Below are 27,838 nucleotides of genomic sequence, written 5' to 3' on the forward strand. Positions count from 1 at the left end.
GAGTGGCAGGAGACAAGTGTTCAGACCAGGGACTCGCTGGCCATCTGGAACCTACTGGGGGTGTGACATCCCTGGACCATAGCAAAATGTGGGAGTGAAGCTGTCCCTTTGCTGGTCTTTGGAATGACTGATCGCAGTAGGGCAGCATTTGGGATGTGGCCTCCCTTGTAGCATGCCTGGTCCACGTGGAGCTGGCTAGCAACAATGGCAGAACATGGCTAACACGAGGTGTGTCAGTTGGTCATACTTTCCTCCCTGTCAAATCCTTGGGGAAAATAACTTAGCAGGGGACTCATGTTTTGGCTCTGGCTTTCATAGCATTCCATTTGGTTCTGAACTGAGACTGTGCATTGTGGCAGAGGGTGTGGCACCTGCAAGCTATGGAGCACTTGCCAACCAGGTGATAGAATGGCATATAAGGAGACTGAGAGAGGGAAGGAGAGAAAGATGGGAAGAAGAGGAGGACTACTACTAAGAGAATGAGGATTAAGAGGAGCCCCCAGGGCTGGGGATAGAGCTCAGTTGGTAGAATGCTTGCCTCCCAAGCACAAGGCCCTGGGTTCAATCTCCAGTACCGGAAAAAAAGAAAAGAAAAAAAAAGAAAGAGGAGCCCCAGCAAAAATATATGTGTGCTGAGGGGATCCCCCTCTTCAGGTCTTCCTCCATCCATGCCCAACCTTATTCCATTTTCTCCCACTGCTTAGTAGTTGTCTTCATCTTGACTGAGTATTTCACGATAACATCAGAGCACTCACCATGGAATGTTTCCCCCAAAACCCACCAGTGAACATTGCTGGACTGGGGGCCAAACCTTGAGCACATGAGTCATCTGTGTAAGATTCAGATGCAATCCCTAGGGGTATGCTTTGGCACAATCAAGAGGAACTGTGATCTTCTGGAGCCCAAAGCCCTTGGAGGCAACAGGCATTAGTCCTGGTGATGTCCTAGACCTAGTTTTTCCTCCAGGAGGACAGTTGAGGATGTGTCTGGTGGTACTGGAGCTGATCTGGACAGCTCTCAGGTCTGTGGCTCAGGCCTTTCCTGGCAGAGGCTGTCAGATGTTGGGGTGTCCTGCTCTGCACGTCTCCAGTGTCACCTACCCAACCTCTACACCCCGTCTTGAAGAAATGAAGACTACTCAGAATCAAACATTTTCTACACGACGAATCCCCGTGTCCACCCCCAAATATGTATGACGTTGTGCTCAGGAAGCGTACCTACCCTCGTGAGGAGAACGATGGCTGGATCCATCCCCAACCTCCCTCTTATGAGGCAACGGAGTCTCAAGGTCACCACTGGAACCTTTGGAGAACAATTTGCTCTTGTTCTGGGCAGTGCTGAAGCATCTCATGATCGTTGATCATTGAGATTTATTTCAGAAATATTTTCTTGACATTTTGGCATCATCAATTCCATATATAATTTGTCCTTAGGTCTTTGTTATTTAGTTTTAGTAACACGTTTCTCACTATATTATACATTTGCTGTTTAAACTATTTGTACTTTTAAAAATACAATTTTTCTGTAATCTGATCAACTTTCATGATTTAGTACCAATACCTAGAGGAAATATTCAATTCCAGCTGAAAGAATGTTTCATTTGATCAAAATGACATTTTGGTATTGAGACTACAGCAGATTGCATTTTCTGAGTCAATTTCCAATGGGAGTGAGGTAATAGTGTCTGCAGCCACGTTTTCTCCCCCATGGTTGTGACTTGGCCAAAACTAGTCTCTTCGGTACCATTTACAGTCTATTTACCAAATTTCAGTCCATTTGCCTCAAATTTTCCACATAAAGAAAAAACTATGAATGCAGCAAAAATAATTTTAGTTCATAAAACTAGAGGACAGGCTGCCATTTCTCCCAGGGGACAAATGCTGGAACCCAACAATGAAATGCTCAAAGATGCCACCGGCCAGTGGTATCAAGACTTGTTGTATACCTAGAAACCCACAGGTCCGGCACTGCCCGCTACCCTAGTCACACAGCAGGAATAACATGAGAGCCACTAATGGACAGGGGAAAGGCTGGCTCCCACTCTGCTGTCTGAGCCCTCAAGAGAGCCCTTGCTGCCCAAGGTCTGCGGCCACCTCTCCACCCGGGTCCAGAGGAGCTGGTGCTCAGGTGCCAAAACCTCCATGGTCATTGCCCAACCTCCAGTGCCCATGGCACACCAGGAAAGGAGTGGCCTCACCAACCAGGTGGGAGCCAGGGTTCTGGCTACCCAAAGGCTGGAAGACGAAGGTCAAGGGTCTGGGGTGCAGAGGTGGGCTCTTGTCTTCACGCTCCTTGCTGCTGTGACAGGACACCATTTCAAGATCCCCAAACTTGTGGTCACTGCACATGCTTGTCAAGTACAAAACAGGTGATGTGTGTCCAGCCTTTAAAAGAAAACAAACAAAAAAAAAAGTAAGAGGAAAATATGCACCATTATTAAGTATTAGTTTAAAATGTGTTTTTAAAAGTATATGTCAATGAAAGTTCTAGAAGGTGAGGCTCTGGCAGACCCAGGGCCTTTTCTGCAGCCATCCAACCCTAAGAATGAGGGAGCATCTCTCTCAGTAGGTTTTGTTTGTTCCAAAGGGCATCAACCCCTGCAACCTTGGGGCGTGGCAGCACCCCAGCCGGGGAGGAAAGTGGGGATGTCCCACAATCCCTCTGGATGTGGAGGGGCATGTCTGGTCCACACCGACCCAGGGACCACACCACCAGTCCCGCCAACCTGAGGGACACCAGCTCAACTCCTCCAAGCAGTGGTGTGATTCCCGACCAGCCCCTCTATCGCGTTCAATGCCCACTCAGGACACCCAGCCCATCAGAGGTGATACCAGACTCACACCCCCGACTACTGAGGCCCAATCATCTCTAGCACATTGTGTGCTCACACCCAAGGGGTCACCTTCCTACACATGCCCTCTGGAGCCCACTGACACACAGGGGGTGAGAGGGAGACTGTCATGTCACAGAAAGCCACCATACTGCAGGCTCCTACCATGTCCTTGTCATTGGTTGAGGTGTCATAGTGCACAGGATGGTTGGCGTGGACCTGCTTCAGTCTCTCAAGCAGGGTCTCCACCAAGGTCTCTCTATCCTTGAGTTCGATGAACTGGAAGGCCATCTTGCTCCCGATGCTGATGAGGATGGGGCTGGGCAGCAGACTGCTGTCCTCCATCTTCTCCATGCTTACTACATGATGCAAAAGACGGCACGTGAAGGGGAGGTGCTGGAGAACAGAACTGAACAATTACGTTCTGTGCATGTTCCAATATGGAACAATGAATCCCACTGTTATGTATAAAATGCAAGGCACTAATAAAAAGACTTGAATCACAGTAAGGACCACAAAAAAGAAGGAAGGCAGGCCTCTACGTACATGCTCAGAAGTTAAGCTAAGATGGAATAATGGCAATAAGGACCTGTTGTAAAGGTTGAAAAGAGTGCAAGGGAGCATCAGTCACAATCACCAAAAGGCAGAAGTAACCCAAGCTTCCATGGACAGATGAATGGATAAGTGAATGTGGTTTAGGCTACCATGGAATATCACTCAGCCTTCAAAAGGAAGGCAATTCTAAGAGATAAGAGGTGGCTCAACATTAAGGACATTGTGTGGTGCAATAAACAAGTCACAAAATGACAATGCTGTAGGATTCCACTTACAAATTGGTTACAAGGTAAATTTGATGCTATGCAGAATTCTAAAATCAATTTTTTAGGTATGTAGGTCATCATGTCCATTTCTTGCTCCACTGATAATAATGCGTGCAAAATGAAGACATCTACTGCAGAAGGAGGGGATGGAGGTGGGAAATCACATGAGGAAAAACACTGACTTTCTAAACCATCAGGCTCAGGACCTATGCTACGAGAAACGAGACCCCAGAGGTCTTGATGTGTGACAGCTGTGGTACCCCTCAGCAGAGATGCCTGAGATGAAGGCGGAGCTGCTTGCATTCAGAAGCAAACTCAGGTTGCCCACACTCCCGTTTCCAATGAGAGAATCACAGAGTTAGAGGAGGGACCTGATCCCAACACAAGGAGGCATTTTTACAAGTTCCAGGGGAGTATAAACGCCAAACGATTTGCCACGTGTTTTCTAAGGTGAAACTTTTTATAGTTTCCCTTTTTCTTTGACTTTTTTTTGACAACAAAAGGGGATGATCCCTTCCTAAGAGCTGTAGGAAATCTTGAATTGTGAGACATGTACTTTTGAATGACAGCTTTATCAGCAGTGTGGGGTTAGGGTATGTTGTTCTTACCATCGCTTCTAGGCAACTTTTGGTTGCCAAAACAACAGAAAAAATGAGGACTGACTGGGTAATGGTGTAATTCAGGTCATGCTTCCTTTCTGAATGCTGGTCACCTAGATGTCCCTCTTTAGAAGACAAAACAGTGCAAATGTCCCCGACCCCATGTGTTCCATCTCACAGCCCAAGATGCTCTGGTTTGGATATGGTTTGAGTGTGTCCCCTAAAGATTCTACTGTTGAAAGCATGATCCCCAATGGGGCAGCAACAAAGGATGGTGGAACCCTCAAGAGATGAGACCCAGTAGAGGTGGTTGGATCACTGGCAAAATAGCCGTCAGTAGGGATTATGGGATCTGGTTCCTTCCTACAAGAGGGGTTGTTACAACAAAATGGTCCCTCCCCATTCTCTGGCTTCCTGTCTTCACACATGATGTTTCCCCCTACTCATGCTCCTGCCATGGGCACACTGTCCACCACAATGCCCTCACTGGTGCTGAACCAGCACCATGTTCTTCCTTTTATTTTTTTCTTGCTTAATAAGTAAACTTGACATGAAGCATTTTGTTTTAGCAACAGAAAATGGACTCAACCAAATGAGTTAAATAACAAAAGACTGCTTCAGAGTGTGCACAGCAGGTCACGCAGAGGTGAGGAGCAGGGTATACCTCTCTGAGGGGAAGGACAACCTTACAGCAGCCATCTTCTCTGCTGGCAAAGCAGGAGAAGCTGTCAGAGGTAAACATGTGTCCCGCAGTGTGGCAGCGACTGAAGGGCGTCCAGAGGAGCAGTCCACCACAGCGTGCAGCTTCTCCTTTCTTGGCCACCTGAAGAAGGCTCAGAAGAGTTCCTTCCATGCTCGGGCTTCAAGATCCCTGATGAGAGGTGGTAGAGGTCAAGAAGACATGGAAAGGTCTACAGACAGGAAACTCAAAAGGAAAACACTTTTGAACTTGCTGGCACAACGTGATAGTTTAGTGACTGAAGTAAGAAGTAATGCCCCTCTAGAGCCGGTCAGTCCCATGGTCCATCCAGACCCACAGTCGACCTTGGGAGCAAGTACGAGGAGCAGAGCCCGCTGTCCCCACCAGCAAGAAATTCAGAAACTCATGAACTCAAATAAGCATTCCATTCTGGTTTGAGTAACTGTGAGAAGTCCTCCAAAAATGGCAGTAAAGGCCACATGTGGAGAAGCCAGATGGTAAGCAGGGTGAGCATCGGTGAGAGGTGGGGAAGGTGGAGCCCTCGCACACTGCTCGTGGAAGGCCAAATGATACTCTCACATTGGCAAACAGCCAGAAGCCCTCAAACATTGAAAGGGGACCTAGTGTTTACCCAGACATTCCCTCCCAGGTGAATGTGCCCAACAGACTTAAGAACTGATGTCCACTAACTGGCACACAAATACTCACAGCAACAGATTCATAGTCGAAGGTGGAAACTACCCCATGTCCACCAGTTGATCAATGAACACACCAAATGTGCCACATCCCCTGAAGCAGGGTAGATAGTACTCAGCCATCAACAGAAAGTGTGCATGGACAGAGCTTGGAAATCTCAGGCTGAGTGAAAGAAGCCAGACACAAAGACCACGGGGTGCCAGGTTCATTCACATGAAATGTCCGCATAGGAGGCTGACACACAAAAATAAGGAGTGGCTGCTCATGAACGTGCGGCTTCTTTGGAGGGTAATAAAAGGTTCCGTGGCTATGGTGATGATTGTGTGGTCCTGTGAATATTGTGAAACCTGAACTGCCCACTGAAAGGGTTAACTGTTCAGATGTGAATAACCAAAGAGGAGCCTGACTTTTCTCCAGAGGAGGACCAGGGAGGCAGGGGCAGCCAAGTACAGTGCACAAGTTCACACACTGAATCACACACAATTTCCTACGTTCCTATATGAACATAGGCCTGGTGTAGCTCCACATCTTGTACAACCACAAGAAGGGAAGCTGTACTCCTTGGATGTAGGACAGTTCAAAGTACACATGACGGTCAAGTATATCTACAAAGAACAAAGAAAAAGCAGTTCACATACTGCAAGAATGGAAGGTGAGGTCCCTCAGGGGGACCCCAAGGTCTCTGAGAGCCAAGTACATCCAACACGTTTACACTGAAATCTAAAAACGTTGCTGTCATAGCAGTTGAGGGTACAATGGTGGAAACCAGAGGCCAGAGAAGTTGCCTAATGGGTTCTGAGCCAGTAAGAGAAGGAGCAGGAAGTTCCGGGGTGCTGCCGCAGAGCAGGTGACTACAGGTGCCAATCCCACACAGAATGCTTCAAACTGCTAGATGAAAGGATTTTGATTATTTTGACCCCCAGAAATGACGTTTGAGGAGACAGGTTTAACCTGAGTTAAACGTCATACAACATGTACACACATCAAAATGCCAAAGGGCTCTCCATTCTTGTCCACTACTGAGGTTTTTATGTATCTGTTAAAAACAAATTTAATTTAAATAGTACAAATAAAATGAATTGGAAAACTGACGTCCTTGTCCCCAAAACATGCTGGCCACACTGGCTTGAGGAATGTAAAGTCCATGCTTACTCCTTACACACTTCGCACAAGCGTGCTTCTGGCACCAATGAATTCCTCCCTAGAAGGACATTTCCCTTCCCCCTCAGGAGACGGTGGAGGACAAGGCACACCAAGACAGTAATGAGCACAAATCCCAGCAGCTCGCCTTGAGCTCTAAGGGTAGGAGGACTTGTATCTATTTTGTACCCAAGTACTGAAATTATCATGCGGTGTTCACGTGTCTGGGGCCAACTCAGAACAACAGTGTCCTCTCAGTTCACCTGCTACCTCTGCCACCAGCAGAGGCTTCTCTGTGGCCTCAGAGCAGCTGGGTATGCTCCACACCTCGTGTCCACACTCCCTCTGGGCACATTTGGTAACCAGAGACCAGAAACCTCAAATTACAAGAACGAAAGCCCCAGAACGGCTTAAAGGCCTGCGTTCTTCCCTTCCTCCTGGAAAGCTGTCCAATTTCTTGAAGTGTGTGAGACACATGTTTCAATTTCTAGGACAACTCAAATGAAACAGTGACCTGGTGAGAAACCAGCTCTTCGTGAAGACAGGAGTGACAACCCCCTTTAGGGTTCCAGACAGGTGGCAGTTTTGATGCTAAACATATCACTTCCTTTTTCTAAACACTATCAGAAACCAAGCCAGCTAGCCATGACTTGCCTCCTAGACCTTGCCATACTCAATGTCTCTGCTTCCCCTCCACAGACAAGGTCAGGCCCCAACACTGAGAAGGCGGGAGCTGACGGGTCTGAGCCAGGCACAAGCACCCCAGGATAGAGACCCGCCCAGAAGCCCGGTGCCTGCAGAGTTCCTGTGTGCACAGGCCAAAGCAGTCACGGCCAAGAGTTTCAGCTGAAACAGCAGCAGCAGGTGCCACCAACCACCCTGAATTAGCACACACTGCTGGATGAGCCTGTAACAAGGAGGAAAGAAATGTGCTGACAGAACGTGAAGCAACACGCTGCAGGCTTGTTGGTGAAGCTGAAGTTAATAGGTGCAACCCCGCAGGACCTATGTAGGACCTTCTGGAATATAGGCGTACCTTTTCTTCCAAGATGCTCAATTTACCACAAGGGAGCCAGGTGCTACAGATCTTCCACCTTCCTCTTTTCTCCTCACTTTGTCTCAAACCAAAAATGCCACATCTGAAGTGGAGTTGGCCAGGATATCACCTGAAATCCTGATGCCCACGGGGCCACCAGCACACACCGGCCTGCTAGCTGGCCTCCTGCGCCTGAGACGCACAGGGAGAGGATCAAACCCTCAGCTGACGGTTTTATGCGTCCTCTAATTATGGATGCAACACAAACTCGTTCCCTCAGGGCTGCTAACTGTGGCCTTTACATGTGACAGATCTTTGTCAGCTGGAGAAAAAGGACTTGGATACCAATTATCTCACTGACACATGAAAAAAACACCTATGGCCTGGCTCTCCCCATACTGTGTAGTCTTCTATGAAAACACATGACCCAGACATGGGGGCCATACTGGGAGTCCTGTAGCCAAGAGGCACATGAGCACTTGGGACCAGGAAACAAAAATAATGATCAGAGCCCCAAGATCTCTTTAGTAAGGAAGAGATAAGCACCATCTATCTTCCAAAACAACTGTCACATATCACCGGTGACCCAACACCACGTGGAGTTCATTGGAATTTGACCAATTTGGGAAAAAAGAAAAAAGAAACCTACCAAGAGCATTTCATTTTCTTTTTTTTCTTTTTGTGCCTTTTGTGGAAACATGACCAGTTTAAAATACATGCACACAGCTAGAAGGGATCTGAAGTCATTCTCAATACAAGAAAATCCCAAACACGCTGCTGTTCACGGACCACCACTGAGAAAGATGCACCCCCACCAGCAGTCAGAAGAAAGTGCATGTGTTAAGGAGGAAGAGATCTGCTGTTTTCAAAGTGACTTTCTTTGTATTAGCACTGAACAGTAGATCTCATGGCTTTGAATGAATTCACTGCAGGTTGAATCGGCCTTATTCAAAATGCTTGGGACCAGAAGAATTACAAATTTGAGTTTTTTTCAGATTTTACAAGATCTATGTAAACTTTAGCAGTTGAGCATCCCTAATTCAAAAAATCTAAATAAAAACTGCTCCACAATTCGGTTACAAAACAAGAGTTTCACATGCTGTAGTACTAAACTGCCTCATGAGCAAAGGCATTATAGCTATGGTTTACTCATCTCCTTGGGTATTTTAAAGAAACATCAATCAAAAAAAAATACAGGAATGTTAAAACAGATAAACAATTTTAAAGTAAAAGACTAAGGCTGTTTTTAAAATTAAACATAGAATTATATGATTTGGCTATTCCACTTCTGGGTAAAAATACTGGTTAGAATCAAAAGCAGGTGATAGAGAAATTAGTGTGCCCAGTTCACGACAGCATTGTTCACAATAGCCAGAAGGTGAAAGCAAACTAAGCGTGCATGGACAGACGAGTGGATAAACACAGTGGGGTATGTACATACGATGGATTATGATTCGACCCTGAAAAGGAAGGACATTCTGACACATGCTGTGACAGAGATGAACACTGATGACATTATATTAAGCGAAATAAGCCCAAGGCAAAACATTGAGTGTTGTCTACTTATGTGAGGGATCCAGCTGATTCCACAGAGACAGCAGAATGGCGGTTGTCAGGCAAGGTTGAACAGGGTGGTAGTGTCTAGTAGGTAGACTTTTAATCAAATCAGAAGAGTTCTGGAATGGGCAGTGAGGATGGTCATGTATCAGTGTGAACGTACTTAATGCCACTGAACTGCATGCCTGAAAATGGTGCGGTCTGTGTTATATGAATTGCACAGTAAAGAAAAAAAAAATCTGTTTAATAGTAGTATTTGATCAGTCCTGATTCTGTAAGTATGTCAAAAATTGAATCCAGGACAGTACTCTGTGGTCTCTCATAGGATCTTTCATAACGGTTTACCTTGACATCAGAGCTGTGGTTAGTGACCCACTTATGATCTGCAAACCTGAAATCAAAGTCCAGCTCAAACACCGTGTTTGAACTTCAGATGAAAAAGCTGAATTCCTTAGTGACATGGCCAGCAACTACCCTGACAGTCTCCGTGACTGGTGTCGCCATGGGCCCAATTATACAAAATACTGACTTACTCTATTGATGACAAAGGTATGGAAATCAGTTCGGCTGCCTTGAAAACATTTTCTACCATGTGATTTAAGATGAAAAGATGAGGACTTGGTGTAGCTCGGTGGTAGAGCCCTGGTCTAGCATACATAAGGACCTGGGTTCAACCCCAGCACCACCAGAAAACAAAAAAAAAGGTTTCTATACAAATACCATGCCACTTTATGAAAGAAACTTGAGCATTCATGGGGTTTGCTATGCACACAGGCCCTTGAACCAATGCCCAGGGACACAGCGAAGACCTCACAACCAAACGGTGCTAAGCAAAGCACATGAAAAGGTCAAGCAGCTGAGGGACACCATGGGACTGAAGCTCTACCTCTTGGTGATCTGGCTTGGCTCCTGCACATCTGGTTCCAGACCTCATTATACAGCATTCTCTGCAGCATCACATCTACCAGCTGCTCCATGATCTTCAAGACCGCATCCGGTATCAGAAACATGGAGGAGTCACGCTCCTTATTCTGCGTGGTGATCTGGATGGTGTCCGCCACAAAGACGTTGGATGTCCTTTCCAATTTCTGGATATCAACCCAAGGGATTACAAGTTGAACTGAAAGAGAAAAGATGCAAATTCACATCCCCCATAAAGTGGGAGCCAAACTTCAAACATCAGTAAATAACAATCCAAAGTTCTATTTCTTTCTTTTAAGCTAAAATGCAAAAGTCTCAAAGCCTGTGCAGGGGAAGAGTACACAACTGCCTGACAGTTGCTGGTGAAAGCCAACTCATGGGCCAAGGGTTTTCTGAAAGATTGAAGGGTCATCTCCCAGGTTGCTGGCTACTGCATACTTTCAAGGACCATCATTTTGCAATCCAACAGCATACATCTTCAAGAATATTTCAACACTCATGCAGAAGTTTCTGAATCACACAAAATCTACTTTCAAAAACAGCACTCACACATCAAGGTAGAGTGTGCAAGAGGGTTATTTATTTCTCGTTCACAGAAGCGGGTTGAGCATCGAGTCTGTGTCACATGACTCTTATTATGCTTAGAAGACACTACAAGCAGATTCTATGAAATGCTAAGGTAATACAGTACAGTCAGGCACAGCGTATGTGCACCTCCCAGCTACCTGCAAGCCTGAGGCAGGTGGCTGTCTTGATCCCAGGGTTTTAGGTCCAGCATGGGCAACAAAGCAAGACTCTTTCACTTTAGGAAAAGAAAGCAGGTGCTGGGACATAGCTCAGTAGCAGAGCACTGGCCTAGCATGTGTGAAGCTTGGCTTTGATTCCCAGCACTGCCAGAAAGACAGCCAGGTGCTGTGGCACACGCCTTTAGTGACAGTGACCCAGGAGGCTGTAGGATCCCTCCTTGCTAGGGAGGTAACTTGGCTAGTCCTTGTCTCAAAAAGCAAGGTTGGGGTGGGGGGCGGGGTTCAACAGTTAATAGCTCTGGCTTCAATCCTCAGTAATACTGCTACTAATAAAGATAATGTAAAATAGTGCAGGTCATACCTTTTTAAACAAAATGCTAGTCCCAGATTTTTCTTGGGGGGTGTACCAGGGATTAAAGTCAGGGGCACTAGGCTACTGAGCCTCATCCCCAGCCCAATTTTGTATTTTATTTAGAGACAGGTCTCACTGAGTTGCTTAGTGCCTTGCTTTTGCTGAGGCTGCCTTTCAACTTGCTATCCTTCTGTCTCAGTCTCCTGGGACGCTGGAATTACAGGCGTATGCCACAATACCCATCCAAGAATTACTGTGGATACAGTGATAGGCAGTAGGCTAATGCAGAAGAAAATGGGAGAAGATAAAGTCATATCTGTTAGCCGATTCATCATACAGATAATAAGTGGAAAAATATGATCAAATATTATCAATAATTAATTTTTTCCAGATATCATCCTAACACAATTAGGTTTAGTGACAATCCTTAGTGTCCAAAATTAAATCACTTCCTTTTCACATCAGAGAATGAATGTCATATTGTAACATTTCCTTCCACTTATTTAGTGATAGCATTTTCGATGCCTTTAGAATTGTAAACAGCCTCATTTCTATGTTAGGCCTGAGACTACACTTTTCCAGCTATTCCAGCTCTTCTGCCCACACTGGTTTCATCTACACTGCCTACTTGAGTTCATTAAGCTCTGTGAAAAGCCCTGCACTTAAGCAGCACAAATAGGAAAAACTAACCTACAAGCAAATAAGCAACACCAACTTGGCGGAACCCAGCCCAGAAACAGACATGGCGTACATTATAAGGGGACAAGAAAGGCGTGGTGGATGTGACCAATCTGAACTGGGTTTTGAAGGACAAACAGGAGTTTCTAAAGAGGCTAAGGACAGAAGGAAAAGCAGGGTATTCATTTGGAAAAGCATTTCAGAAAGAAGGATGGCCCAGGTTAGGCCGGGGCCCATTCCAAGCAAGGTCAGGAGAGGACTGGGCACACAGGGCGGGGTGCTGAGGCAACAGAACCAAGGCTGGTGAGACTGAAAGAGAAAACAGCATGTGCAGGAGGCTGGCCACAGCACACATTCAGCAGGAGGCCTCCCACTGGCTGCACCTGGAGAATAAATGAAGAAAACCACACATACGTGTGCATCTCCCGTGCCACCCAGCACGGGATCTTGAAATGGCTTCTGAAAGTGCTGTCAGTGGCATGGCTTTTGAAACCTTGAACACACAACTGACACGTGTGGCCTTGCTTTTCCTGTGGGAATGCCAGTACTGAGGACAGTGCCCACTGCTGGTGCGATATCATAAATTCTTTCTGGATTTGAAGTGGACCTAGGTAAAGCGTTCTGCATATACGACAGTCATGATGTTCAAAGACGGGTGTTTTAAAAGATGTCCTTCTGCATTAAGAAGCACAAGTACATGCTACTCCTTTAGAAATATTCACCCATCAGATATGATACTGTATCTTCAACATGATCTATGGTAGTAAACGGTCTTGACTAGCTATTTAAATAAGTTACACAGATATGCTCCTGTAAGTAGCAGAAAAATGAACTGTCTCCAAGAAACAAGCAAAAAAAAAAAAATCAAGCTCCTTCGTTGTAGCATGTATACTTCAACTTAATTATCTGCACAAATCATTTGGAAACTAATCCAGTATCACCTGCTGTCATCTCAACCACCCACTGAAATCTTTTGCTGTGGGATTTAACCTGTAATGGCTTCTCTAGGGAGCCATGCCAATCAACCTCTGGGCCAACTTTATCTAGAAGGACCAAATCACTGCAGATGCCGGCACTGGCCTCACATGACTTCCTTGAGCAGGAGAAGGGGCAGAAGCAGAGGTGGTTGATGCTGATGTACAGCCAGCCTTGGCGGGGCACCCGGCCCTTACAGCAGCAGCAAGAGCAGTAGGTGACCACCTTCTCTGCCTCAAGGAGGACGAACCTGGCCTCCAACGTCACCACTGCTTCTCAGAACTTCTTGGGCTCCCCTTCCTGCTCAGCAAGCCTGCTGCTGCTCTCTTAAGCAATCAGACCCTCACACAGAAGAGACAGGGCCTTCATCCAGGGAGCTGGGCAAAGGGAAGGAAGAGAGCACAAGGGACAGGAAGCAGGAAGGACAGATGCACCCAGGCACTTGAGAAATCTCTGTTGCTTCAACGACAACCACCCCTATCCAGTACCCTGAAACAGCCACAGCCAGAGGGGGAAAAAAAAGTCAGAAATCAATTAACCATCACAAGGTTGCAAAACCCAAAGAAAAGTCTCTCAGTCACTTACTGACCACGAAGCTGTGGCTGACTTCTAAGGTTTTGAGAATTTTAATTCACAATTATTTCCCAGATCCTCCCTACACTCATGCTACAGTTTGGATCTTCAATGCCACCCCAAGGTCCATGTGTTAAAGGCCTGATTCCCAGCTAGTGTATTGGGAGGTGATGGAACTGCACAAGGTGGGGTCTGGCGGGAGGTCCTTGGGTCACTGGGGAAGTGCCCATGAAGCCCACACTGGGACCCCAGCCCCTTCCTCTCTGGTCCCTGGCTCACCATAAGGTGAATACGTTTCCTCTGCCATAAGCAGCTGCCGTGATGTGCTGTCCCATCACAGGCTCACAAGCAAGGGGGCCAACCAGTCACAGACTGGAGCCTCCAGAACTGGTAGCCAAACCAACCTTCCCTAAGTCAGTCTCTCAGGTATTTGTGACAGCAATGAAAAGCAAACCAACAGAAGAGATACGAGGACCCAGTGACTGCCTCTGGTGTGGGAATTCACATCAGCCCCGAAGAACTACTCAACTAGGACACAAGAGTCTCTTTAAAACACGAACGAATGTCTTCATTAGGTTCACAAAGGTCCGTATAAAGCCAACTGCAGGATGTGGAGAAGACTAATGCCGTGCACCACCACCGTCCACTCTGTACTTGTTGAAGGTAGAAGGGAGGACCCTGGCCAAGCTTCCAGAGGCCGGAAGTACTCCTAAACCCCTGGGTGTGTGTGGAAGAGAGCAGAGGGCACAATCTGACACTGCAACTCTCTTGCCAAACACCACCAACAAGAAGGGAACTCTGTGATCTGTGGTGGTGACAGAAGTGTCTAGAATAAAAGCTGTGGCCCATTTCTCAAGGGTGACAGTCTGTCGTTACCTGTCCTTTCCTTTTTATTAACATTTTCATTTATGTTTTATATGACTGCCTTATGAGAGCTTCTTAAGATGAGTCTGTTTTCTCGGGAGTGTTATCAAATCCTCACTGTATAAGTCCTTTTAGAAATGAAACCTAGGCACTACATTAAAATAATCTAATCATAATTACTTTAAAATAAACCTGAGTGCTGGTGAACTTTACTGTTTTCTTCATTATTTATCAGGCTCTAGAGCCGACTGGCATGGCCGAGGACAGGATTCAGTGGCTCCAAGCAGACGTGATGGTGGCCATAGGGCCTCCCAACTGTCATGGCTGCATGTCTGCTCCCAGGAAGAGCTGAAGCAGAGGGATTTTTAAGTTTTATGGAGCAGCCAAGGGTCCAGGAAAGGTGCAACTCTCACACCCTGTGGATCTGGCCCAAGGAGTGGGGAGAACAAATGCCACCATGTGCCTCGCTCCCCAGCACTGCCTCCTCAGGTTTCCTTTCTTCCTTCCTTTCTTTTTTCAGGACATACTAGCTTTGAAGTGTCACGGATCAAAACTGTCACCCCCAAACATGCCACGTCAGCATAAGGATAACTTTTAGCCAAAGATAACTGAGAAACAAAAAAGACGGGGTACCAGAAAGACTGTCTGCCCTGCCCCATCTGCCTCGAGTCAGGAGGGACTCTCCATCTGCACAGGCTTGTCCCCCTCTGTCCCGGGTAGACACCTTTGACATCTAGATCTCGGCAGCATGAGGGGCTCACACAGCCTCACAGAGACAGCCCTCCCCTGACATTAGTTTCCCCCATTTTTACCTCCCCGACCCTGCACCACCCCAGAAGATGACCCCTTTTCCTGTCACTTCAGTCCTAAGTCAACTGGTTGCTTTCCCTGAAGGTGCTGTGCAAGGTCGATTCTAACCACCCTACCAGTTACAAGGCTGAGTTTCTGCCACGTGTATATACTCTGCATGCATTCAAATCAACTCTTTCTCTCTTGCTCATCTGCTGTATAGCGTTGTCATTTCCAGGGCCTCAACTACAGAACCTAGGGAGAGGACATTGTTCCTTCTCCTACAGAAGGGATTCAAGAAGCAGCATAGCAGAAATCAATTTCCTTCCTCCCAAGGAAGGAAAACACCTCAAGAAAATAACCACTACAGTTCACCTTAGGCCAAGAGAGGCAGGACAAGTGTTGCTGATGCTCAGTCCCATCTGACACAGTCCATCGGGCAAGGATGAGGGGTGTCCCAAGAGCTGTGTGTGTCTTTTACCATAGCCCAGGTCAGCTCTGACCCCACACATAAGAGGTCATGCCCTGGCTGCCAAGCACTGGATGGCCTCGGTCACCCCTGCTCTTCACTCATCCTGCTCACATCCCCCGTCCCCAAAAGGAAAAGAGTACTTCTCTTTCTTCCTCTAAAACCAAATTTCACTTTGACACCCTTACTAAAAGCTGGAACTCTTCAGGTTTGTTTTTAAGAAAATAAAATCCATGGTCTGGGAGATTCACCACGTTTCTATCAGTGCATTCTACTTATACACAGTAGTGGGGTTCACTCTGACATCCTCATACAGGCATGGAATAGAATGAGCTCCATTTCCCTCCCCTGGGCTTCCTACTGTAGTGGGCACTCTACTACACATTTGGTTTTTAATTGGTGCTTTATAGGTATACATCAAAGGTGAAATTCACTGTCATATATTCATGTATGTATGCAGCACTATTTTGACAATTTCTGTCCATATTTGGGGATCCTTTGAATAGAGGAAATGAACTGAGAGGGAGGAAGGAGGAAGGAAAACAAGGAGGAATGGTGGAATGGTTTTGGGAGGTTTTATCCCAAGGGAAGAAAACTGTACTGCAGGCTTATGTGTTCAAGTGTGTAAGGAGAGTTCACTGTAGAACGAGGAAACATGTCCCTCCCCAACAGGATCTTAAAGCACCAATCACCAATCACCATCATGTCCTTGCAAGGAGACCAGTTATGTAACAATGTAAGTGGCAGGACGTATGGACACATACCTCCCAAGATTCCTCTCCTGCCTCCTCAGACCTTAACTGGCTATAACTCCATTTAATTAACATCTGCAGAACAAACATCCACTATTAGTGGGACCAGAGCACTAGGTCCAACGTGGTAACAAATGTTACAGCTAAAGAAAAAATGAGTCAGGAATGACTAATTCGAGGAAGACAATAACATGTTGCTCTGCAAAAACAGAAATCCTAACATTACGGTATCCCACGAGAAAAAAAAAAGGATGATTATATCTGTAAAAGATAAAGGGAATTAGGACTGAGTATGAAGCACCACCCCCTTTTTTCCCTAAATTTCAGGTGTATCTTTATGTGCCGCAAAGACTGACAGGTGACAAATTGAACTAATTTGGCTTTGCGCATTAATCCAAAAAGTGTAATCGGACTGGTGACGACTGTGGGTACGTGGCAAAGTTCAAAATGTCATGAAGAGTTACCCGAGATGGGAAGAAAGGTCGAGATCAAAGGGCCTACCTTCCCCTTCCCCTTGACAAAGCGGCCATGTCGTCTTTATAATCAATCACAGAGTATGGAGGAGATTCTGTCCCAGCCAGTTCCAGTGCTGGTTGATTTCCTCTAATGTGGCACCTGGATCACAATAGAAAGAGAGAGAGTGAAAAACAAGAGTCATCGTTTTGCCAACATTAAGTGCCTGTGTTAATGTTCTGCAAACGTCCCGTGCCAGGGTTCTCACACCCCGAGCCACCGTTTATCACTGAAAGCTGGCACGGTCTCTCCCGCCACTGCACTGGGACTTACAAACTTCAGTCCCATGGCCACTTAGGCCATCTCACCAAGCAGAAAAGCCTTGGAACTGTCCTGTGACCACCCTGCACACCTTGATCACGTGCAGAGCACCCACCACTCAAGTGTCAGAAGCATTTGCAATGGTACAGCTGTTCCAGCGTGGAACACGGCCCAAGTGGCAGACGATTCTCAACAGTCTCACTTAGTGTCTCCCGTGAGAAGAGAGGCCCGTGGAGAAGTACCAAAGTCACGTTCACAGGGGAAGAACCTCCTGGGAAGGTCCTCACAAGGATGTTGTCGCTGCAACAGGCCCTGGTCAACCGACAAGCAACAGCCAGGAATTTCAGTTTACAAATGGATACTTCATATCATTTACAGCAATACTGAGATTGCTTTCAAAAAAACCTGTATTTAATACCTAATCCACCAAGCATCACAGCTTAGCCTGAGCTCCTATCAACACGTTCACAACACACCCATTACCCTGCAGTTGGGCAAAACCATCCAATACAAAGCCTATGTATTATAAAGTGTTGAAGAGCTCACGTAATTTATTGCATACTATGCCGAAGTGAAAAGTCCAAGGTTTGTACGGCTATGCTTCCACATGACCGAGAAGTCCAAAAACCGTGACCACACAAAGTCAGGGGGCCATCTGGACAAGTCACTTTCCTTTGCCTTACAAATCTTCAACAAGGGGCTTCGGTCACCTTCTTTGCATGCTGCCCCACTATCTACCCACCATGCTTTACTGGGCACTGACAACATGCCCAATGCTGTCCTGGGCACAGGAGGGACAGCAGCCAGAGAGACACTGGAACTTTTATTTCCATGAGGGAGGCAGGAAAAAAGTGTGACCTGAGTGCCACCAGGGAGTCAGCACAACGCATGTCTGAGCTCTAGCCTGAAGGACTGGGCATGCTCCTCTGTCTATAACCCCAAGCCACTCAGTCGATGCTCACAACTTCTCTCTCTGCCTAAAGCGAGGCACCCTTAGCAAGCCTGGAGAGACTTGGTCCATGTGAAATTAAAATAGTAATAACAACCTGTCTCCCTTCCAACCTGTTATCCACAGATCTTTTGCCAAATAACACAGTTCACCCATAAAATAGTTTAATTCTCTCTTCCACCTAGTTTAAAAGAAAAAAAGTACTCTTAAAGACCCCCCTGTACTTCCCTGTCCTGTCACACAGGAGCCTGGAAAAGACAGGGATCATCCTCACAGGCCGCTCTTCCCATTCCTCCTCTTTTTTTTTTTTCTTTGCGGTACTGGGGATCGAACTCAGGGCCTTGTGCTTGCAAGGCAAACACTCTACCAGCTGAGCTATCTCCCCAGCCCCCCATTCCTACTCTTGAGCTGGTTCCACCCAGGGCCTTTCCTACCCTTTTTCTTTCTACTTTATTGGACACGCACATTCCTGGGCAGAGATCCTTTCTCAATGCTCAGCACACAACGAAGTATGAGGGCAAGTCAAGGACATGCAAGACGCCCAAGTAATGCTGCACAAGTACAAGTATCTCAGTCAACAGCACAATCCCCACACCAGAACATACCCATGCCTCCCTTACTCACTCCCCACGAGAGAACCCTGAAAAGAACAATTCACTACTCAGGACCTTCTGAGGGCAGGACAATGGTAGAAAACAAGCCACTGGCAAACCTGACCTGTGACGACACAAGGAAAACTACCTTAGCACCTGGCAGCCCAGTGATGCAGTCTCTTGGCACAGACATGAAACATGGGGCAGAGACTGCCCAAGTCGGACATAGCCCTTGCACTTTGCCCCCGGCTATCACCACACATACACATACCTGGGAAAACCCTGTTAATCAGATACCAAGACCAGAAAGGAAACAGCCACTTCATACCCAACACGTGAGTGCCCTGAACACACCCCTCAGAATCCTGGCTCACTCACGCTCACAGCTCAGTGTGCTTCTGATCACTAAGAAAGAGACAGACATGTGGAGGAGAGCCAGAGCTCCTGAAAGCAGGTGAGGTTCCCCAGGCATTACCTGCATGCTCACCAACAAGCAGATTCCGCATGCTCAGACCTCAGGGTCTGGAACATTCCAACGGGAACAAGACTCACCAGTGGCTATGGCCCAGTGAACGTCACATCCATCCAGGAACTCTCCACATGCTATGGCAGAGTACACCTGTGAGCCGGGAACTTGAAACAGAACTCGAAAGGGAGCGACCTCCGTGTTGGAATCCAGCACTGCCTCCAGAGCACCCACCGGGCCACCAGCAATGCAAAGGACAAGCAAACACACCTGTGAGCTCAGGGACGGGCAGACCCGCAGCCAGTGTGCAGCTGCCACGCCCACATGCGGAGGCAGCATGGTCACTGGTGAGAGCCCAGGCACTGCTCCAACACCCTGTACAGTCAGAGCTCCATGGGGCCCAGAGCTCTAGCTCCTCACACCCATTTCCCCAGCATCTGCTGTTGGAGTCAGACTGCCTGATTGGAACCCCAGCTCTACCACTTTCAAGCTATGTGGCCTTAGGAAAGTTACCTGATTTCTCTGTGCCCTGGTCTCTTTGGAAGATAAAGCAACCACGATATGCCTCCAAGGGTAATTATGGAAATTAAGTCAACATTCAAAGTACTTAAGACTACTGCCAGGCCCTTCAAGCACCAGGTAAGTGTTGCCTGTTAGGATCCTCATCATATCCACATCTCACATGGAAGAATAATCCCTTCCCACTCCAGAAAGGTACCCTGAGAAATATGACAACACATCCAAGACCCCGCAGGACAGAAGGCACAGGTAGCAGGTGGAGGACTGGCATTCTGCTGTGATGAATGGCGTCCTGAATCAATGGCACGGGAACAAACCCACTCCCTCCTCCCTGGAGGAGCTGAAGCCCTCCACCTTCCTTTGCCCACGCTCCTTCACTACTAGGCCCCGAGAGGGCCCTGAGTGGCCTGAGGAGTTTATTTTGGTTTAAGACCCCAATGTTTAAGGAAGTTGAATCATTAAGCAGTACGTCACTAACCTGCCACCCCATCACCCCAGAGTGTGCAGCATGTTTCACACCAGCAGGGACGTGTGCCGACACAACAGCGCACCCCACAATTCAGAAAGTTAACGCTGGGACATTCCTACCCTCTGCTCCTCAGATCCCGCCAGTTTCCAAGTGCCTCACAAACACATCCTAAGGGGAACAAACACATTGCCACTCAGAAATGCATGGGATGTATCCACTTGTTCCTCCCGCCTTGGCAGTAGGGCACACTCTGTCACTGAATGGCCCTCATGATTGCAGGTTGGCTGGGGCCTGCAGCTCTCTGCACTTGCCCCACATCAGAGAGGACTAGGGCACATCCCCAGGAAAAGATCCAAATTCAAAACTGCATGTACGAGGCATGGGGCTGGGGCTCAGTGGCACAGCACCTGCCTGGCATGTGGGAGGCCCTGGGTTCCATCCTCAACACCCTATAAAAGAGAACAAATAAAATAAAGGTCTATTAACATCCAAAAAAATTATTAAAAAAAAAATGCTTGTACGGTTTCTACTGAACACAGGTTGCTTTTGCACCACTGTAGAATGAAAGACTCTAATCCAGCCCACAGGAGTTGAGAACTACCTGTCTTGTGACTCTACCACATTGGACCTGTTCAGAATCACCCACTGCCTTGAGCCGTCACATCGCTCAACACACCTTTGACTCCCTTGAGCTTCACGGTTTCAAAGATCACTGGCCAGTTCTTCAGCAGCAAATCCCACTTTTGGCTTGCCTGATGCTGATTAGATTCAGGTTAAAATATCTGGTCAGCCTCACAGAAGGAATGCTATGCATCACATCCTCATAGGTGGACACAATTTCAACTTGTTCCACTCCTGGTGATGGTCACTTGGTCTCTTCAGTTAGTGGCTGCTTGGGCTCTGCACCATGAACTTACTCCTTTCTCCCTTGTAACTCACAAGCCTCCTACAGACAAATAATGAAGTTATGTGAATTTCCCATTCGTCAAGCTTTCAATTTATTCACTTTTATCAGTATGGTCTCATCTTTCCTGCTTTTATTCAATGAGTCAGAATTCATTACTATTATTTACTCGGATGCTCTAATTGTCCCACGTTTTTCAGGTAGGAATCCCTTAAAGCTGGGTTCTGTGTCATTTGGACATGAACTCACGATTTTTCATAGTCTCTGCCACAATAAAATATTCCAACATCGTCACGTACTTTCCCTGCTCCAGCCCTGAAATGGGACATTTTTCCCAGGAATCCCATTTCCTTTCATGAGGATTGCTACACAAAAACCATCTGTCATTCCAGTGGCTTGGGAGGCTGAGGCAGGAGGATTGTGAGTTCAACCACAGCCTCCGTAACTTAGCGAGGCCCCATGCAACTAACCACAACAATGGCTCAAAATAAAAAAATAAAAATAAAAAGGGCCGGGGGTGTGGATCAGTGGTTATGTGGCCCTAGGTTCCATCCCTGCTATAAAATAAAAATAAAAAGCTGGTATCTGGAAGGTCAATGCTAACAGGGTCTGTGTGTATACATATGACTCATGTATTTGCACACAGGCATACACATCTCCAATGCAATGACATAGTCTGTGTGTATGTACACATAGTCTACATACAGAAAAACTGAGTTCACACTGATGCCTCCTGCGACCCACTCCCCGTGTTCATTCTTCTTTCCCTGTTCACAGCTCTCTTCTCCAACAGAGAAGCCCAGGCTCCACCACCCTTCATAGATTTACTTGCACATCAACCCTCTCTTGCTGCCAACCTCCACACCCAAGAGACACCCTCCTCACCCTGTGCAACCTCTTCCTAGGTGACCGAAACCTACACCTTCCTCACCTGCCCTATGGGATAACTTTCCCCAGCAGAAGGAAAGATGACTTTCCCCAGCAGAAGGAAGGACATGTGTGTTTTTACAGCAATTATTCTTTGGCTAGTCCCCTGACCCTTTAAGGGTTTGTTATTTGGTGTCAGACGACAGAGCGCGGGACAGGAAGGCTGTCCTGCATGCTAAATGGAGGGCTAACACTTAATACAGAAACCACAGGCAGCTTAGGGGAGCTCAGTGGAAGAAAATAGGAGGCTGGGGTAAGGGCACTTAAGGCTGTATTTTCAAAGGACAGGTGAAACGCCATGTTTGTATAGCAAAGATAAAAAATCCTGGTGGAGACACCGAGGAAGACTAGAAAGGAGCCCATCCCAGGAGGCGCTTCTCAGACTTCTCTGACAGAACCCATGAGGACTTTGTAATAGCAGCCTGGGGGACTCTAGGTGACATGGAAAGAAGAGAACAGGAGGGTGTGCAGCACCTGGACAGCCACAGAGGGGTACCGAGTTTTGATGCTGAGTGGGGATTTCTCTCACGTGCTTCTGGAAAGGTCAGGAGATCTGTGTCAACCTGGACCCTTCAACTGTTGGGCAGGTGGGCAGGGCAGCAATCAAAAAGCCACAAGGGGACTTCCAGCTTCAGTTCCAGCATGCAAATAGCTGGGAAGCACCCCTCCCATAAATACCAGCAGAGGCCAAGCAGACTGCAACTCAGAGGCTTTTCTTGGACTCATCAGAAAACCGAGGTCACGGGTCAAAACATAACGCCCAAAGCTAAAGCAGCACAGGTAATCCGAGGGGCACAGCTGGGACTTGCTCCCCCAGTGCTGAGTCATGAACTGCAGGACACTTGAGTCTTGAGTCTGACCCTGCGGGGGCCTGACTGAAACAGAGTAAGAAAGCCCTGGTGCTGCGATCTTAAGGGACCCCAAGGCAGCACGGGTGTTCTCACCAGAACCCCACCAGTTCCCACTGAAAGACCCCAGGGACACCTGCCCAGCTCTCTGGACAAGGGAACATAAGGCCATGCAGCATTCTCACGGCCTCACCCCAGCTGGGGAAAGGCCTTCTCTGACTCCTGTGTCCCCTCTGGCTTTCCTGTCCCCACAGAGGTGGGAGGAAGTGGCTAGAAAACACTTGGGAAGGTCACAGGCCAGGGTCACACGTCCACTGATGACTGAGATTGATGGATGATTCTAGGACCCTCCCCCTAGCCAACAGCAAAAGCTCCAGGATAAATGAGAGCACATGACAGCTCAAAGAGCAGGGAGACTGGGAAGTTCTCAACCCAGGGACAGAGGGGAGACCCAACCAGGGACATGGAGGAATGTGAGGCCTCTGGTACCTATAGCTACAGTAAACTGCAAAGACCCAAGTCCCAGCAGAGTAGCAAAGCACACACGGAAGACGATTTCCTCACTTGTTATTATTTTTATACACGTGTAAATAATAAGGTGTTTATATGCCATAATAAGTTCTTTATATATGTATATATAGATAGATAGATAGATAGATAGATAGAAAAACATGCCAGTAGGCAAGAAAATACACATGATTAAAAGATAAAGCATGCATCGGAATGACACACAGATATGACAGATCTTGGTACTTTGAGAGAACTTTTAAAATGTGATTTATAGGTGAAGCGCTCTAAAGAAAAGGTATAGAGTATGGAAGACTAGGTCATGAAAGCAGACAGATGGAAACTCTCAGACATGAAAAAAAAAATAAATAGAAATAAACAATAATGAAGATTGCACTTCATGGCTCATCAGTAGATGGGACAGTCAAGAAAACAATCAGTGAACTTGAAGACAGATCAACAGAAACCCCCAAACCCACTGAAAAGCCAAGAGAGAGACAGAGACACAGGAAGTACACAATATCTGACTGCTGGGGATAATTCCCAAAGATAGAAGGACCCCAAACTGGAAAAACAGGAGATGAGGAAAGCAATCATGTGAAGAAATAATGACCAAGAATTTTCCAAAATTAATGATACACACCATATCACAGATCCAAAAAGTACAGAGAACACCACGCAGATAATCCTAAAAAACAAAGTAAAAATATTGACAAATCTACACTGAGGTATATTATATTCAAGTTGCAGGAACCAAAAGAAAATCTTTAAAGAACAAGGAGTGTGAAGCAGACAGCCTAGAAGAACATGGTAATTATAGCAGACTTCTCCAAGCATGTAATCAAGAGAGCTGAAATAAGGTGTTGAAAGAAATGAATCACTAATAAATCTAAATGAAGTCAGGATTTTTTTTGGAGGGGGGATACTTGGTATTGAATCCAGGGGTGCTCTACCACTCAACAACATCCCCACTTGTTTTATTGTTTGTTTTGAGACAGGGATTCAACAAATTGCTGAGGCTGACTTCAAAGATGTGATCCTCCTGCCTCCTTCACCTAAATTGGTAGGATTAGCAGCAAGCACCACCATACCAGGCTGTGTCCAGAGAAATTATCCTTCAAAATTGAAAAAAAAAAAAAGGCTTTCTTGAAAAAGAACAGGAAGTCCATTTCCAGCAGACCTAACCATCAAATTCGTCAGAAAGAAAACACATAGGTCAGTAGCTCTGAACTATGTAAAGAGAAGAAGTGTGTCTCAGAGGAAAGAAATGAGGGTAGATTCAAATTTCTTCTTTTTCCTATTCCTCAGTAATCTAAAAGAAATGTTTGAAGGGTTAACAAAAACTTTATTGAGTGATTACACTATATAAATAAGTGAAATGGATGACAATGTCAGAAAAGATGAGACAGAATCTGGGAATACTAGTATATCTGCATCTCGGACAAGCATGGTGGTGCACACCTACAATCCCAGGGGCTCAGGAGGCTGAGGCAGGAGGATAACAAATTTAAGGCCAGCCTCAGCAACTCTGAGACCTTGCCTCAAAATAAACCTCCAAATGGAGTGGGATATGCCTCAGTGCTTAAGCGTCCCTGGGTTCAATTCCCAGTACACACACACACACACACACACACAAAATAAGTCTACATTTCATGTGAAACAGCATAATATTTGAACGTAGACACAGACTAATCTGGACATTATGTTCCAAACCAGAAATATATACTACAAATTCTTTTCAACCTATTGTTGGCAACCTAACAGATAAATGGCATCACCAAGCATTCTGCGAAAGAAGTCAGGAAAAGAGGTTCAAAAGAAAAAGAACAGAACAAGGAATAGAAAACAGTTACCAACCTGGTAGAGATTCATCTAACAATGCCAACAATCACTTTACATGTGAATGGCCTAAATACACCAACTAATCACCCAGGGATTTTCAGAATGGACTTAAGAAAAAGAAAAAAGGAAGAAAGAAAGAAAGAAAAGAAAACCAAGGCCCACAAGAAACCCATGTCACAGTCACACAAAGTAAAAGGAAAGGGGTGGGGCTAGGGATGTAGCTCCGTGTCAGAGTGCTTGCCTAGTATGCCCAACTCCCTGATTTCAATTGTTCACACCCACAAAATTTCCACCAGCAAACAGGATCCACCAACATATAAAAGAAATTACACCTCATGACCAAGTGGGACTGCTCCAAGTATGCAACAATGGTCCAGCATTCGAAAATTCATCAATATAGAAGTAGGGGGGGGAATCACAAAATTTTTCCAATTGATACGCAAAGCATTTGACAAAAATGGAACACCCGTTCATGATTAAAGGGAAAAAAAAAAAAAAAAAGAGCAAACGGGGAATCAAGAACTTGTCTAACTTGACAATATCATTTACCTTCTCACCCCAAAACCCTACAATGAATATCATACTTACGGAGAAACTCAACACTTTCCTGATAACCAGGAACAAGGTAAAGACAACTTCTCCTATCACTCCTATTCAACGTCACACCGAAAGATCCAGCTAATATGCTAAGACGAAAAGAGGAGACAGAAGGTATACAGAGAGGAGAAATAAAACTGTTCAAAGACGACATGCTTTTCTTTAGAAAAATAAAGGAAAGAATCAAGAAAACTTAAGGAACTAAGAAGCACAGCAGAGCTGCAGGGCAGAAGGATAGCATGAGGACTGCTTTCCAACACTCCAGCAAAGGACGCTGTAACTTGGGCGTGGGGAGTAGACACCAATGACAAGCCAGAGAAACGCAGGAAGGAGAACAAACCCGAGGCAAGGCCATCCTGACACCGTGTCTCCCAAGAAATCGCCACCTGCCACTCAGCCCGGGGCTGGGAGCTGCGGCCGGCCACCCCCGCGAGCCCCTTACGGCTGAGGCCACCGCCCTCCTCGCCTACTCGTCACGCCGCCCTAGGATGAAGGAGCCGCTGCTCCTCTCGGTCACCCAGAGCTTCAGGGCACCTCGTCGGGCCTGTTTCCCTTTCTTCCGGGGCCCCGCTTCACGTAGCCCGGGCCAAGGCCGCAGGTGGCCCAGCTCGTAGGGAGGAGGCGGCGGCTGTGCGGAAACGCAGACCGGCGGGTGCCCAGCGCTCGCACTTCCGCAAGCGCAGCGGGAGGAGCGTCCCGGCGAACCCCGCGCAGCCCGCCCGGCCGCCCAGGCAGCGTCCGCACCACCCCGAGCCCCTCTCAGCCCCGCAGGCTGCACAGGCGCCTCCCGGGTTTCCGGGTCCCAGCCCCCGGCTGGGAGCGGCGGGCGCGGCGGTCAGCGAGACCCCAGGCCCGGCCCACCCCCGCCACCCCCTTACGGTGAGGTGACCGATCCCCTCCCCGTGCCCGCGGCGCTACTGTGGCAAGAAGTAGCCGCCGCTCCTCTGGGCCACCCAGAGCTTCAGGGTTCTTCACGTACCTCCTCGGGCTTGAGCCACATCCCGGGCGACCCGGCTGCACTGCGGGGAGCCGCTTCACATCGCCCGGCCACCAGCAGCACCGGGCCCAGTTCGCTTGGCAGGAGGCGGCGGGAGCGTTAGCGCGGGAACCGCACACTCGCAGGTGCCCAGCGCTCGCAGTTCCCGGAGCGCAGTGGGAGGAGCTCGCCCCGCGCAACCCGCGTAGTCGCGCTCCGCCCCGCCCCCGTCCCGCCCAGCCGCGCGCCGCCCCGCCCCCGTCCCGCCCAGACTGGCGGCGACCCCACCACAACCCGCCTCAATCCCGCCGGCTCCGGCTCTGCCTTGGGGTTGGGAGGGGGGTTTCTGCATCCCAGCGGTCGACTCAGGGTTCCCAAGTGGAGGGAGGAGGTCCGATCCCGCTGCCAGGTCCCCTCCCTCCCGTCCCGCACAGATGGCGGGGAAGCGCCTGGACAGCGGCTCGGCTCCAATCCCCCGGGTGGCGGCTCCTGGGAAAGAGCTCAGGGTGGCGGGAGCCGCCCCCACACGCCTCATTCGAAGAGGCGGAGGAAGGACCTGGGGAAGAGACGTCTTGCTCTCCAAGCTGCGGATTGACAAGCCCTTTACCTCTGGAAGAACAGAATGCACTAATAATGCAAACCAGTAAAGCAAGTGTGTTTGGGTTTTAAAGAACATTTTGGAGATCTCCCAAAAATAGCATGAAAAATAAAAACAGTTATGTTCGGACTTGTTAGCACACTTTCTTAAGGATTTATTTTAATTCACACATCATACTTTTCCATATTTATTTTTTTTTTTCATTCCGCTACGTTTATACGATGGGTAATGAGTCTATCAGGATAACTGGCATATCCATCATCTCAAACATCATTTCTTTGAAGGCACATTTGGGAAGCTCTCCCAAGTGAACCACCTGAGCTGCAGGAAAGGCGCTCATGAACATCAGCTCATATTCCTGAATGTGCTTC

The 27,838-nt window shown here is 47.4% G+C and overlaps 2 protein-coding genes across 17 annotated transcripts in view; one reads left to right on the forward strand and one right to left on the reverse strand.

Moving 5' to 3' along the window:
- The window catches only part of LOC306644332 (uncharacterized protein), a 112,988-nt gene that overhangs the window by 29,532 nt on the left and 55,618 nt on the right, over window positions 1-27,838 (forward strand). The gene's annotated exons all lie outside the window — the stretch shown is intronic.
- Window positions 1,090-27,068, reverse strand: LOC306644339 (TBC1 domain family member 8-like). 16 transcript variants are annotated; one of them, XR_013759294.1, is made up of 9 exons: window positions 26,873-27,051; window positions 20,945-21,214; window positions 19,367-20,717; window positions 16,963-17,113; window positions 10,266-10,499; window positions 4,915-5,121; window positions 3,657-3,782; window positions 2,996-3,189; window positions 1,722-2,384 (listed from the first exon to the last, which is right to left on the reverse strand). XR_013759294.1 is itself a non-coding variant. In XM_079111222.1 (5 exons), the coding sequence occupies exons 3-5, from the start codon at window positions 19,617-19,619 to the stop codon at window positions 6,142-6,144; spliced, it is 597 nt and encodes a 198-aa protein (XP_078967348.1). In that variant the 5' UTR covers window positions 19,620-20,717; window positions 20,945-21,214; window positions 26,873-27,068; the 3' UTR covers window positions 5,140-6,141. The 16 variants fall into 16 exon arrangements, 2 of the variants coding, with proteins under 2 accessions (XP_078967348.1, XP_078967349.1); XR_013759295.1 differs by having other exon boundaries at window positions 1,723-2,384; window positions 17,000-17,113; XR_013759293.1 differs by lacking the exons at window positions 10,266-10,499; window positions 16,963-17,113 and having other exon boundaries at window positions 1,721-2,384; window positions 4,915-5,073; window positions 26,873-27,052.

The sequence above is a fragment of the Sciurus vulgaris genome (assembly GCF_902686455.1).
Source record: "Sciurus vulgaris genome assembly, chromosome: 14".
Classification (NCBI taxonomy): Eukaryota; Metazoa; Chordata; class Mammalia; order Rodentia; family Sciuridae; genus Sciurus; species Sciurus vulgaris.

Excerpts from the sequence above, each read along its gene's own strand:
- LOC306644339 (XM_079111222.1), bottom strand. The coding sequence starts at position 19,619 with ATGCTGCCTCCGCATGTGGGCGTGGCAGCTGCACACTGGCTGCGGGTC. Across the intron at positions 10,500-19,366 it reads TCACTGGGCCATAGCCACTG|TTCAACTTGTAATCCCTTGG; the intron begins GTGAGTCTTGTT and ends TTTCTCTTTCAG. Across the intron at positions 6,252-10,265 it reads CCAAGCCAGATCACCAAGAG|ATATACTTGACCGTCATGTG; the intron begins GTAGAGCTTCAG and ends TGTTCTTTGTAG.